The sequence below is a fragment of the Pezoporus flaviventris genome, unplaced genomic scaffold (assembly GCF_033815535.1).
Source record: "Pezoporus flaviventris isolate CSIRO_AGI_PZ_B2104156 unplaced genomic scaffold, CSIRO_AGI_Pfla_v1 ptg000005l, whole genome shotgun sequence".
NCBI classification, from domain to species: Eukaryota; Metazoa; Chordata; class Aves; order Psittaciformes; family Psittacidae; genus Pezoporus; species Pezoporus flaviventris.
The window spans coordinates 6122235-6134901 of record NW_026892553.1 but is presented as its reverse complement, the minus strand read 5'-3'; the positions used below and the strand labels follow the sequence as shown (position 1 = coordinate 6134901).

The following is a 12667-nucleotide window of genomic DNA, read 5'->3' as shown; positions in this document are numbered from 1 at the left end:
CCAGAGCACTGTATCCTGGGGCTTTCTTTGGGCAGCACTTATTATATCATGGTGCAGGAAGCCTTCTTTACCCCATGCTTTAAAGTTACTCTGAGGGGTATGAAATACGCCCTGCACATCCCCAGGGACCACAGGGATCCTGGCCAAGGATGGGCAGAGCACCGTGTCCTGGGATATTTGCTGCACAGCCTGGTGCCAGGCACAGGAATTCAGGTGCTTGTGCGTGGCCTGAGCTCAGTGCTTTGATGTCCCACTTCAGCAAACCCTCAGGGAGCTGGAGTTGTCTGAGTCCAGAAGGGAATGTTTGAGATTTCCAGAAGGCCTCAGAGCTCAGACTGGCCCAGGGCTGCCTCCTCCCCTGCCTCCTGTACAGGGAGAATTAAATCCTTTAGACGTTTCCAAAGCAGGATCTGACCTCCAGGCACAGACAGTGAGAAATTCATGGACAACCTGACCTGTTTTGCATACGGTTTGTTTAGTCAACGAGCCTGATCAACATACCCAGCTTTGGGACCACTTAGAATGGACATTTCAGTGAATCTTCCTCTTCAGAACATCTGCGTGTGTGGGTTTGCTTCAGATACAGTAAATTAATAGGTGTGATACATCCTCAATCGTGATGCAGTCTATTTGAGAATAGGTTTGGTTTTGAAGTATAATGCTTGAATTTTACCTGTTTGTTGGTCAAAAGAAATTTTTAATAGAAATAAGGAACTAAACCCAGATCCATAGTTAAATATATCACAGATAATTTAGTTTGATGGGAGCATGTTAGATACCCTGAGAGCATCTAGAAGACAAGCATTTATTTCAAACACCTCCCACTCCTCCATCTCTTCATTGCAGTTACCTGCACATCATCCTCACCTCCACGACTTGTTGTCTCCCTGGTACGTGTCTGCACTGCAGCAGCTCTGTGCTGTAGAATCCCCTAGTAATACACATGGATTCTGTGGCAGACACTTGATTACATGAGTTGCTGGTGGACCAGATCCTGATCTTCGCAGGTTGGAATCACCCCTTGTATCTTATTGCTCACTCATCTCCTAAAGGTGATCTGGACTCAGCAGATGGGTGGGATGGACTGAGAGCTACTGGTGGAGCAGCTTCTCCAACGTGTCCATGTTTTCTTTCCACTGGCTGCATGTCCTAGGATTTTCCCAGGGGTTTTTGCAGTGTGAGCTGAGCCAAGGGCCTGTCTTTGCAAATGGGCATACAGGCAGCTGGTGGTTACCGGGTTCATGGTTTGTTTGCATGCAGAGGGCTGGATATTAGGATAGTCGTTAACATGCGACTGTCTTGAACTTTATGATTGTATTAATCTGACTATGATGAACTAGTCATTAATAGAGTTCAGCTGACAGGAAGGGTGTGATGGCACTGCTTGGATCCAGCCATCCCTGGTAGCCAGTGGAAGTTTTGCTGCCTCAGACTGAGAAATTCCGAATGCATTTCCATGGCCACCACGTCTGGGAGAACTGACAGGACTTCAGACCTAGTTTGTGAAAATGAGTAATTATAAAGGGCCGCATTCAAATGTGCTGACAGATGTTACTGCTGTCAGAAAAGGTATATTTATGTCTCCCTTCCAAGCAGGAAACTTGCACTGAGGTTTACGAGGGCTGCATGAAGAGCAGTGGCAGCAGGTGGGGAAGCTGACATTATAGCAGGCAGCTCTCCTCAGTGGCAGCCAGCTTCTAGAGGGAGAATTTCATCCATCAAAATGATTTCTGAGCTTTACAGATCTCTTTGGTTAGACTTTGCCATCGGAGACGGCGCTGGTTCCCTCAGTGTCACCACCAAGTGAGAAGTTTAATAACATGAAATGGTCATGCTGACCATTTCAGTCTTTAATAAAGTGAATGCTGAAATAGCAGAGGGTGCAACTAGGTGCTGCAGAACATTCCCAGACCCTGGCTCAGAAGGGGAGCACTGAGCTGGTTTGGATGTCTGCAGTCCCTGGTAAAGAGCCACTGGGAGAGCTCATGATTTAGATCTTTGCAAAGCTGGGGAACTTTTAGCTATTGGATTAATGTCAGGCTCTGCGAATGAATTTTCTGCCTGTGTTTCCTGAACCAGAGCTGGGATGTTGCAGTGTGCCTGAGGACAGAGTGGTGCTCACTTCAAGAGAGGCTGTCACTTGGTTACCCTAATGCAAAAATGCCTTTCGGAAAGGAAGGGAATCAACTCTGTAGGAAGCAAGCACTGGCCTCAGCTTGACTTAACTGTATGTCTATAATCAGGAAAGAAGAATACATATTCCAGTATGCTAACCATAATTACCAAGAAATGAAGTCAAACCTTGATGATGGTAGCATTAAAAGCTGTTGCCTTAAAGGCACAGGGTCTACTTTTCTTATCACCCTCAGGTTGAGAGAGTTTGACACAGGCATGCTTTAAATTAGCAAATCACAGTACTTCACTTCCAGGCCTGTGACACACAGCATTAATTCTGATCATGGCTTGTTATGCCGGGGGATGCTCGAGGTGCACTTCATGGAATAGATGAGGATCTTCCTTTTTCTCTTCTTGGATAATAGTTTGGATTTTCCAATGGGCTCAAGAGCGCTGTGGCATTGAGGATGGAAATGACAGTATGAAATATGAGGAGTTAACAGTTTCTGCACCAAATGATGCTTTTCTTTCATGAGTGGTGGAACAGCCCTTGATGGGGCTCCGTGTTTAGTGTTTGCTGACAGCACAGAAAGATCAGTGACTGTATGAAACACATTTAGTTTTCATTTTCAGTTTTTATGTGTCTCTTGTAATCAAAAGGCAATGCAAACTCCAGCTTGTGGTTTATTGCTATTGCTGTCTTCCCTTGAGCTCTCGGAGCAAAGCAGGTTGGATGTGAAGCAAAATGAGAGCAGTTTAATAGCAGTCGCCAGACAGTCAGCCAGAAATAGCACTGCTATAGGAAAGAGAGTAAATAAAATAATCCTGTCAAACCCCACTGCAGTTCAGGTTTCCAAATGGGAAGATAAAAGAGACATTTCTGAGCCCTTTTAGTCTACTTCCCATATTGCTTCTGTTCAAAATATGGGGGGGATCTTTGCACCAAAACAATGGCCCTGCTTTTAGTACGGGCTAAATAGGTCTCTCGGGGCCAGCTGAGAGTCTTGTTTGCAAACACTGAGCAGCACGGGGACCATTCCTGTTACTTGAAGTGTTTTTTTGACCCACAAGGAACACTGGTTGACTTGTACAGTACATCCCACCCCTTCCCTTTCCCTCCCAGTAGCACAGATGTCCACAAACTGCCCTGGTTTGGGTGAGTCCTGGCTCCAGCCTGCAGCAGGGTGGGAATGGGCAAAATATGAAAGCAGGTTTATAGAGAACAGGTTCCCACAGCCTGGTTCATGCCCATTGATGAGAGTGGCTGCAAACAAGGTTTGTGTGGGTCCAGACCATAGAGCACAGCAAGAAAGTTTGATCTTCCCATTAGTGTCCTTGGCTAGCAGCTAGCAGAACACAAAGGATGAATTCCAGCAATTGACAGGATATGTATTAGAAAAAGCACTTTAGCTTTCAGATACAGCATATTCAAGGAAAGGAAACATTCCTTTTCATGGGCAAAACAGTCCTGTGTGCTTTGCTCAGTGACCCTCCGTGGTGAAATCCAGAAAGGGTTGGATTTAGAGTCCTGCGCAGCCTGTGCTTTCTGGGTAGAGAACAGGTTCAGCCTACCCACAGAGCCGCGCAAGAGGCAAGATGCCGTACAATACACTCTGTGCCTAGTTTTATCGCTCCTGGGATTGCAGTGGGTGTCAGTTTGGCTCCCAAGCCCAACCTCTAGAGCTGAATTTCTAACCCCTTCCTGCTGTGGCCTTTCAGCAGCACAAGGTTAAGCCCCTGGGAGCAAACTGGCAAGAGTTGAGTGAAGAGCTGAGTGGCTGCAGGAGGGTTCCCATCTCCTGTGATTAGCTCTTTGGTTACACACTTGACCTCACCAATGGGACTGGGCTTGAGGTGGAACAAGGCACCAAAATGCCACCGATGTTCTACTAAATACATTGAGCAAAAATAGCATTTCCCCAGCAACGCTTCCAGCTCCAGTCCTCCCCCTCCGATCCCACACTGCAGCTTCATGGAGCTGGCAGGAATGAATCAAACATCTCTGCCCGACTCGGGAGACAGGCACTGCTGAAAAATCCATCAGGAATGTGCCCAGCTCCCCAGCACAGCTGTGCTTGGGCAAGGAGGAGTTACCTGAACTGCTATCACAGAGGTTTCAGCTCCCCTCGCCCCATGGCAGCCCTGAGGATCTTGTACCAATGTGGCCTATCCTAGGAAGCTTGTGGTAGGAAGCAAGTGGCTGAGGTGGTGTCAGAGAGGTGTTGCTACATGCCCCGATCTAATAGGATCCATCCCTCATCCCATTTCCCTGCTCCTAAAGGCAGACTCATCCCAAACTGCTGTGTCCAGCAGTGATAGCAGAGCTCAGTTAGTGCTATCCAGTCACAGCAGGGCTTAAGTTTATTTCTGGTATCAGAAATGCAGGCTCTGAATCTGATGCTCTTGTGCATCAAAAGCTTCCAATGGGTCTTTCACTGAGGACTTATTTGCAGCTCCGAGCTGCACTGTAAAATTAACCAGCATCATTATCCCATTACAGAGATGGGGAGGGACTGAGGGGGCAATTCCATGTCACCCAGAGACCCGCAGCCAGTCCCAGCCGACCTCAGGAGCTGCGCTGCAGAGCCCAGGACCTAGGGACTCCAGTGGGGAATTCCCCCCCCCCTCCCCCCCAGTCACTTTGAAACTGCTCTGCCATGGGAATGTGCAGGATTTTGATAACCAGGACCAATAACCTACACATGCAATTGAGGAGCTTGTGTCAGGTCATTCTGTGGTTGGCATCTCTTGTATTGTCAGCTCATAAGAGGGATCTGGTGACTCATGGCTGGAAACTGCTTTCTCCACTTGTGTTTTACAGATGGTTTGTTTTATGCATGAGAAGCAGCGTGTGACCCAGGATAGAGTAAAGCACAGCCCTTGCAAAAACGTGCCTAAAATCAGAGCCCTTGGATAAGGCCTCCCCATCCATCCTCACACATCACCCCCAGGAATAAATAGGAGGAGTTTCTGAAATGGGTGATGATGGCTGCACAAAGCTAATGGGCACAAACTACCTGGGACCTCGTCCTCTCAAGAACGTACCTGTGCCCCTGATGGAGGTGAAATTCCCTCCTCATGTGCTGTGCAAGCCATTAAATAGCTTTTAATTCTACTGCCATTTTGCACCAGCAGTTGGCTGCGTAGGCACATTGCTGTCCTTGTGGTTAGTATGTAATTACCTCTGCAGCATCACGGGAGGGTTTGACTCTTACAGGGGCTCGCACAGCCACAGTCTGCAAAGAGGTGCTTGTGGCAGAAAGGAGGGATTGATTAAAGCTAGAGAGCAGGAGGGGAAAGCAGTGCTGAAGCCAAGTCCAAGTCAATTTAATTGAACAGCCTGATTTACAGGGTAATCCTTCCTACAGATATCAATACCCACTGCAATAATTTGGGGGAAGGTGCATAATTTATTGTGGAAGGCACACCCAGCTTCAGGTTTCCTAATGGAAGTTCAGCCTTGGTTTCCTTACAATGGGCACAAAGGAGATTTCTTTCTTCTAAGAACAGCTAGAAAAGGTCTCCCCCCTGTCCTGCCCTTCAGAGAAGGGACAGTGAAATGGGGTAGTTAAACTGGAGTGAGAGCAGTAGGTACCCCCAGCAGGTCATACAGGCAGGCCCATCCCCTGAGCACAAGCACTGCCTCAGCACGAGCACTTCAGCTGTAAGCCCCCAGCGCGTGCAGGGAGCAGAGTGTGGTAGGTTTATATAATGTGTCAAACCTTGTTCTGTGCTCCCATCAAATTTGGCTTCATCTTTTCCTTATGAACCCTTCGTACCTATTACGTGAGCAGACTGCAGAGCATTGTTCACAAGAGCTTAATTAGCCTCAGCTAGGGAAAGAAAAGGAACTCACAGAAGCTGTAGGGTAAAAGAAGATCCTGTTTAGACACATCAGTGCAGATGACCCAGATGCATCCATTTCCTTCCTGTGGATGCTGCCTGCAGAGGCTGCAGGTCCGTGTCGCTGTTCCTCGTGTCCTGCTCTGAGCCTCGTGGCTGCATCCCCAGGTCCATCCAACCCCACCTGTTCTCACCCCATGCTCTGCTCCATCTGTCACCTTTGCCAGAGGCATTACCAAGACACAGCACTGGGAAGGCCCCGGGAGATCAGCCATTCCCTTTGCTGGGTTAAGTACACTCGGATCATCTCCGATGGATGTTTGTCTAACCTCATGTTTGACAGTCTGCTTGGAATGCCAGCCCAGGGCTGCCCTGTTTTGCCTGTTCTGGTGTGGAAGGACGCTTACAGCTTGAAACATCTTTTTCCAGGTATCTCATTCTCTTCTCCCTTGTGGTAAATTAAGCCAAGCCACAATCAAAATGGGGAATAATTGATCACCAGCCTCTGTGGAAGAGAAGCAGCTTTCACGTATTGGAATATCAATAGCACATTCCTTTTATTTATGGCCTTTCTAGATTAAACAACTCCATTTCTTTGGCCTTTCCCCACTGAGCAGGTTTGGAAAGTCTTTTTTTGTCTTTTTACATTTTCTTGCTCTTACCTGCTTTAACTACAATAATTAATGTTGTGTGACAGCTAGAACTGGCCAGTGTAAACCAGCCACTCGTCAGCCTGGCTTAGCAGGGTAAGATATAATGTTGTACTAACAGAGCCAGTATATAAAGGAGGGTGAATTCTATAGCTTAGTAACTTCTTCCTCATTCTCTTGTACATTATCCCTGAGATAACCAGGAGCAGCAGCAGACCTTGTTTGCTGTGTACCTCTCATGCAACTCAGATGAATTCCTAAATGTTATTGAAAGCCAAGTGCATTTGAAGATGCTTTGCTGAGGAGCTAAGTAGAATCATAGAAACATGGAATGGTTTGGGTTGGGAAGGACCTTAAACCTCATCCAGTTCCAGCCCCTACCACAGGCAGGGACACCTTCCACTAGACCAGGTTGCTCCAAGCCCCATCCAGCCTGGCCTTGTAATGTATAAGTATATAAATGTAATAATGTTACTTTTTATGAGCTTTTGGAACCTAAGTGATAAAATACTCATGGATCAAATAGTTATTATGCTTCCCATACTATGGGTGTCAAAATGTAGTCAGTTGGGGAATAATATCCATTCATTGCACAGTAGGGAAGAAGGGAATAGTGGAGTAGGAGATGCTGAAGCCACTAAGAAGGACATGGCCCAGGTACAGTTATGAGTCTGTGACATGGACTGAACTGTCTGGAGGCCAGGGGGCAGTGGGTGTCTCCATGTGCAGACATATGCTGCTCACCCCACAGCCTAGTTGGGGGGTGGTCTGGGGGTGAGCAGCAGCGGGCAGAATAGTTTTAGAAGCTCCAGGCTCCTGCCCAGAGCCCGTCTTATGGTGGTTCATGTTCTCTGGCAGATCCATGAGCAACTTGGCTAAAAAATGATGATGTACCATTTATTTCACTAGCTTAATGATTGGTTTAAACCAATACCTGCAGCTTGGCTTTAGAAAACCTCACTGCTGCGTCTTACTTGAGTAAATAAAGACTATACATTGGGTTTATGTTTCCCCTTAAATTAAATCTTTGACCTGGCGTTTACCTTCAGGGCACCCTCAAAAATAAAAAGGTATTTAAGTTAAACTAATGTAATAACCCTGAATATTTGCTTTTGAGAATGGGCAGGGCAAGGAAATTCTGATGGTGTGTTGCTAAACTTGGCTTTTTAAACCTGTGTACACCTTGTAACTTGGATCACCTTCTGTGGCCATCCTGTGCTGTTAGTGTTCTGTTTCTGATCATTGTTTTCTGTTAACTGTTCCTATAAAGACACAGGGATCTTTACAGGAGCCAGGGTTCTTCCTACACCAGTATGGTAGCAATAGTCAAATGGGAGAGGAGATGGGGTTGAGGGGGTTTGGTTGTAAAGGTTGTGAACATCAAGAGGGGGAAAAGAAAAAATGTAAGCTGGATCAAGAGGTTAAATCCAGGAGTAATGGGACAGAGACAGGTTGGGGGCTCTTTGACCTGAGAATCAGGGTGATTTGCTTGCCAGCAAGTTGGATATGAATGGGGAATGGTTCCAAGGGGAAGGGATGTCAGAATGTGTTTGGAAAACAGAGATGGTCATTGCTCACTCTGCCAGAACAGGCCCCAGCTGGTTCCTCAGGATCTCTGCTCCTCCTCAACCTGGTTTGCAGCACAGGAACCCCATCAGGCCCTGTACTTTCTGGTGGCTCATCCTAAGAAATAAGACTTCCCATTGTGGAACATGCTGGAAGGACATTAACCTGCTCAAAGGCATGCAGAGAAGGACTGGGGGGTGTTGCTTGATGAGAAAATGAACATGAGCCGGCTTCAGTGTGCGCTCGCAGCCCAGAAAGCAACCGTATCCTGGGCTGCATCAAAAGGAGCGTGATCAGCAGGTCCAAGGAGCTGATCCTGCCCCTCTACTCTGCTCTCGTGAGACCTCACCTGGAGCATTGTGTGCAGTTCTGGTGTCCTCTACATAAAAAGGACATGGAACTGTTGGAACAAGTCCAGAGGAGGCCACGAGGATGATCAGGGGCTGGAGCACCTCCTGTATGAAGACAGGCTGAGAAAGTTGGGGCTGTTCAGCCTGGAGAAGAGAAGGCTGCGTGGAGACCTCATAGCAGCCTTCCAGTATCTGAAGGGGGCCTATAGGGATGCTGGGGAGGGACTCTTCATTAGGGACTGTAGTGACAGGACAAGGGGTAACGGGTTAAAACTGAAACAGGGGAAGTTTAGATTGGATATAAGGAAGAAGTTCTTTACTGTAAGGGTGGTGAGGCACTGGAATGGGTTGCCCAGGGAAGTTGTGAATGCTCCATCCCTGGCAGTGTTCATGGCCAGGTTGGACAGAGCCTTGGGTGACATGGCTTAGAGTGAGGTGTCCCTGCCCATGGCAGGGGGGTTGGAACCGGATGATCTTAAGGTCCTTTCCAACCCTAACTGTTCTGTGATTCTATGATTCTATGCCTGTGAGCAAAATTTGAAGCACGAGGATTTGTATTTTGTTCCCATGTGCCCATGATCTACCCTGTTTGTTTAGCCAGCAAGAAATGTCATCACAGCAGATGAGGCTTGAAGAATCTGAACAGGATTCGCCATGGATTCCCTGCTGAGTTCAAGCTCTGTAAGTACCTTATGATCAACCATCTCTCCTTTTCTCTCTGTAGGATCTGATAAGAAGAGATATTCTGTATTACAAAGGTCGCATAGACTTGGATAAATATGAAGTGGTGGATACAGAAGATGGGAGAGATGATGACTTCAATGTCAGCATGAAGAATGCCTTCAAGCTTCACAACAAGGAGACTGAGGAAATGCACTTATTCTTTACCAAGAAACTGGAGGATAAGTTACGATGGATTAGAGCTTTCAGAGAAGAAAGGAAGATGGTAAAAGAAGATGAAAAGATAGGTGAGGAATATAAAATGAATCTGAAAGGAGATTGTTGGTATTGCTTAGTTTAGCCCCAGCTGTTGGAGAAGCCCAATTTTTGGTACTAGAATTACAGTCCAACCTTGTTCAGATGTCCTTGGTTGCTCTCACAGTCATCAGTAGGTCTCTTTCCAGTTAGTTTTGGCCCTCAATAATACCCACAGCTTCAAGCCTGGACCACTGTGGGCAGTTTGGGAGGAAGAAGTCCTTGGCCATCTGACCGTAGAGTCTCCTGGCTGCGTCACTTCTGCTTTTGTTAAGCACATCTCACACAGAGTAGGAGGGTGGCGACGTCGGTGGCGTACCAGCCATGCCCTTCCCTCAGCATCAGCCCATGAGTTGACTGTAACTAGAGTCAGGTCAGGATCCGTTTGTGCTGCTCAGCTGTAAAGCACTCGGCCTATTTATGATACTTCATAAATAATAATGGGTCTCATCTTACTTTTCACACAGCCCCTGCACCAGTGAGGTTAGAAAGAGGCCTGTCCCTGCAAGGAAGATTTGCTGTTCAGACAAATACCTCCCCGTGCACGCAGGTCTGGGGGGGCTGCTTGGCCTCCCTGGGCATTGTGTGTTTGCCAAAGAGTGCAGATCCTTTCCTCCCCTCCCCAAAGGACAGGGGCTTTATGAGCAACCTTCTGAATTGTGTTTGCCGTGTTCCCTCTTCCAGGCTTTGAGATTTCTGAGAATCAAAAGCGGCAAGCGGCAATGACAGTAAAGAAAGTCAGTAAGCAAAAAGGTAACCGGCAACACGCACCCTGCCTGGTGATGTGAGGGTGGAGCGGGCTGGGCTGAGTCCTGCTGGGTTAGGAGCCAGCGTCCCCCTGAACTTCCCCCTCCCCGTTCTCTCTTTTTATATATCAAACACCGTTTGTGCTTTGTATCCTTTCTTAATGTATCTGTGGACCAAATTCATCTCTGGTCTGATGTGGCTGAAGCCAGTGGGATTGCACCAGAGATGAATTTGATCTTGTGTCTCCAGTCTGGTGTCCAGAAGCTGTCCCTGGGGGCAGAAATCTCTCTCGGTTGTTTCTCTCAGGCTGCAATGGGAATGAGTGTGGAGATGTGTAGGGGTTCTGCTAATTCCCAAAGCCTCCCATTAGCAGGGAAAGAAGGATGGCTAAAACACTGGAGAAGGTGAGGGATCTACCCCTGTCCTGCTTTTGGAAGGGGAAACTCGTGTTTCCTGGGGCTACCTGTAACTTTTTAAGAACAGCACAATAGCATCAGCACTAGGAAATAAAGTTTCTCAGTAAAGGCTTTATCTCTTTAATGTCAGATTCACCTTCCCACCCAGGCAGGCTACAGCCAACTAATAAATGCCATGCTGGATACCACACAGTCTCAACCAGTGAAACAGCCAGTGTTCATGATCTCTGACAATAACTTGCAGCTACAGGGTCTGGAATGCTAAAATACAGAGGGGAAGTCAGGGGGGTCATTTTTCAGGTTGTCCAAAGCTTCATGAAGTTGTAGACACATCAGTTCATTACCAAAGTCTCATGGCACACCTAGGCCTGCAAATGGGTTTTGAGCCAGCTCATCACTTCTTGGCTATAGGCAGTTTCAGGCAGAGTTGTCCCTGCTCTGTCCAGGCACTGGGTTGGTTTTTGCAGGAGTCAAAGGAGCTCTTTGCTTTCTGCCTCGCCTTGTTGTTGTCTACTGGCTTTGCTGATCCAGTAGTGGTTTGCTAGGCCAACTGTGACCTCCTTGGTTTGCTGTGTCTCTCCATTGTCATGAGTCTTCTCTCTACTGACTTCCTGTGTTGTGTTCTGAGGTGTCCCCTGGAAACTCTCCTGGCCAGATTCCCTGAGCTCAGAGCGTGCAGACGGGCACAGGGACAGTGTCGGGCAGTGCTCAGGGACCTGGGGCTGGAGAAGGCGTGGGCACAAACTTGGGTTTGCAGGTTCACCCCTCACCACTTGTGTGCTCACCCCTCAGCACGGCAGCAGCCACGGGCCTGGTGGCAGCTGGAAAACAGAGAGTGCGATGTGCATGGTGACGAAACCAGATTACATTATTATTTGCTGTCAATTAAGTATACTATTAAGGTATTAACTAATAATTGTACTGTTCAGTCATTAAGGGACATGGTTCAGAGGTGCCTGAGCATGCCTACCAGTACTTCAATCACTGGACTTGCATCCTGACAAGCACAATATGCCCAACTGTACTTATGTCTTGCACAGCAATTGCTCTCGTTTTCTCTCTTTCTCTTTCTCTCTCTTTCTCTCTGAGATGAAAAGGAGGGGCTGTTATAGACTTCTCTGGCTATAAAATTAATTAGCTCCTATAACATCAGTCAGCATTTCCTTTATGAAGAACGAGCTTATGCTGTAACACTGGCAGTTCTTTTCATGAGATTAAAACCTCAAGTCAGACAAGTTCAGTCAGAGCCCAAGCACCGAGGGAAGGGAAACCGGGTGGGTTTATGTACAATGTGAAATCTGAAAACCAACAGGGTCATTAAATTAGTAGCTCTGTTGTCCTACGCTGTGGTGATCATGGCCTGGTCTCACATTAATTAAAGTACAGGCACTGAATGTGTTGCTGAAAACTCAGTTTTCTTACCCTATGGTTTGTCTTGAACCCAGACCCAGATTGAGGCACGAGGCTGCGGAGCAAGGGAGCTGGTGGCGTTGCTCAGAAGAGGGAGGTAGGAGGAAATTCCTCAGGGTTGGCTTTTAGTGACTGAGGGTTTGAATCTCACTATCCATGTTACTTCCGCTGCCAACAGCTTTTTGCCAAGGATCTTGGCAGGCCCTTGGGGTTGCTGTTGAGGCTGAGGTGCAGCCATGGGGTGGGAGCAGGCTGATGGCTGAGCCTGTTCCAGGAGGTCGCTGCCTTTGCCCTCGCCACACAGCCTCCAGCAGCAGGACGGTAGTGTTGGAAGGGGCTTTAAGTTGGAGCATCAGATATACCTGGAGAGCAGTGAAGCCCTTTAGGAGTAGGGATACTCCCTCTGTGTTCAGTGGACCTATTTATTCATTTAGATTCATGGACTTTGCAGGAGGGTCTCTGGCTACAGCAGGGCTTGACAGCTCAACAGCTCAACCTGATGTGGCGAGAGCCCTGCTCCGTGTCCAGGGATCCCTGTTACAGCCCTGTTTTTACATTATCTCAGTTGTTCCCTCCACCTCTTATACGGGAAGCC

At 47.6% G+C, this 12667-nt stretch overlaps 1 protein-coding gene across 11 annotated transcripts in view; it reads left to right on the top strand.

The window, feature by feature from the left end:
• The window catches only part of ARHGEF9 (Cdc42 guanine nucleotide exchange factor 9), a 189483-nt gene that overhangs the window by 160764 nt on the left and 16052 nt on the right, over positions 1 to 12667 (top strand). For 10 of the 11 annotated variants that reach the window (XM_061445824.1, XM_061445826.1, XM_061445828.1 and 7 more), the window contains 2 exons: positions 9249 to 9492; positions 10184 to 10252. In XM_061445824.1, the coding sequence (XP_061301808.1) occupies positions 9249 to 9492; positions 10184 to 10252 (313 nt within the window). Of the gene's footprint in view, positions 1 to 9248; positions 9493 to 10183; positions 10253 to 12107; positions 12170 to 12667 lie in introns of all 11 variants that reach the window. The other variant, XR_009741937.1, reaches the window with a different exon arrangement.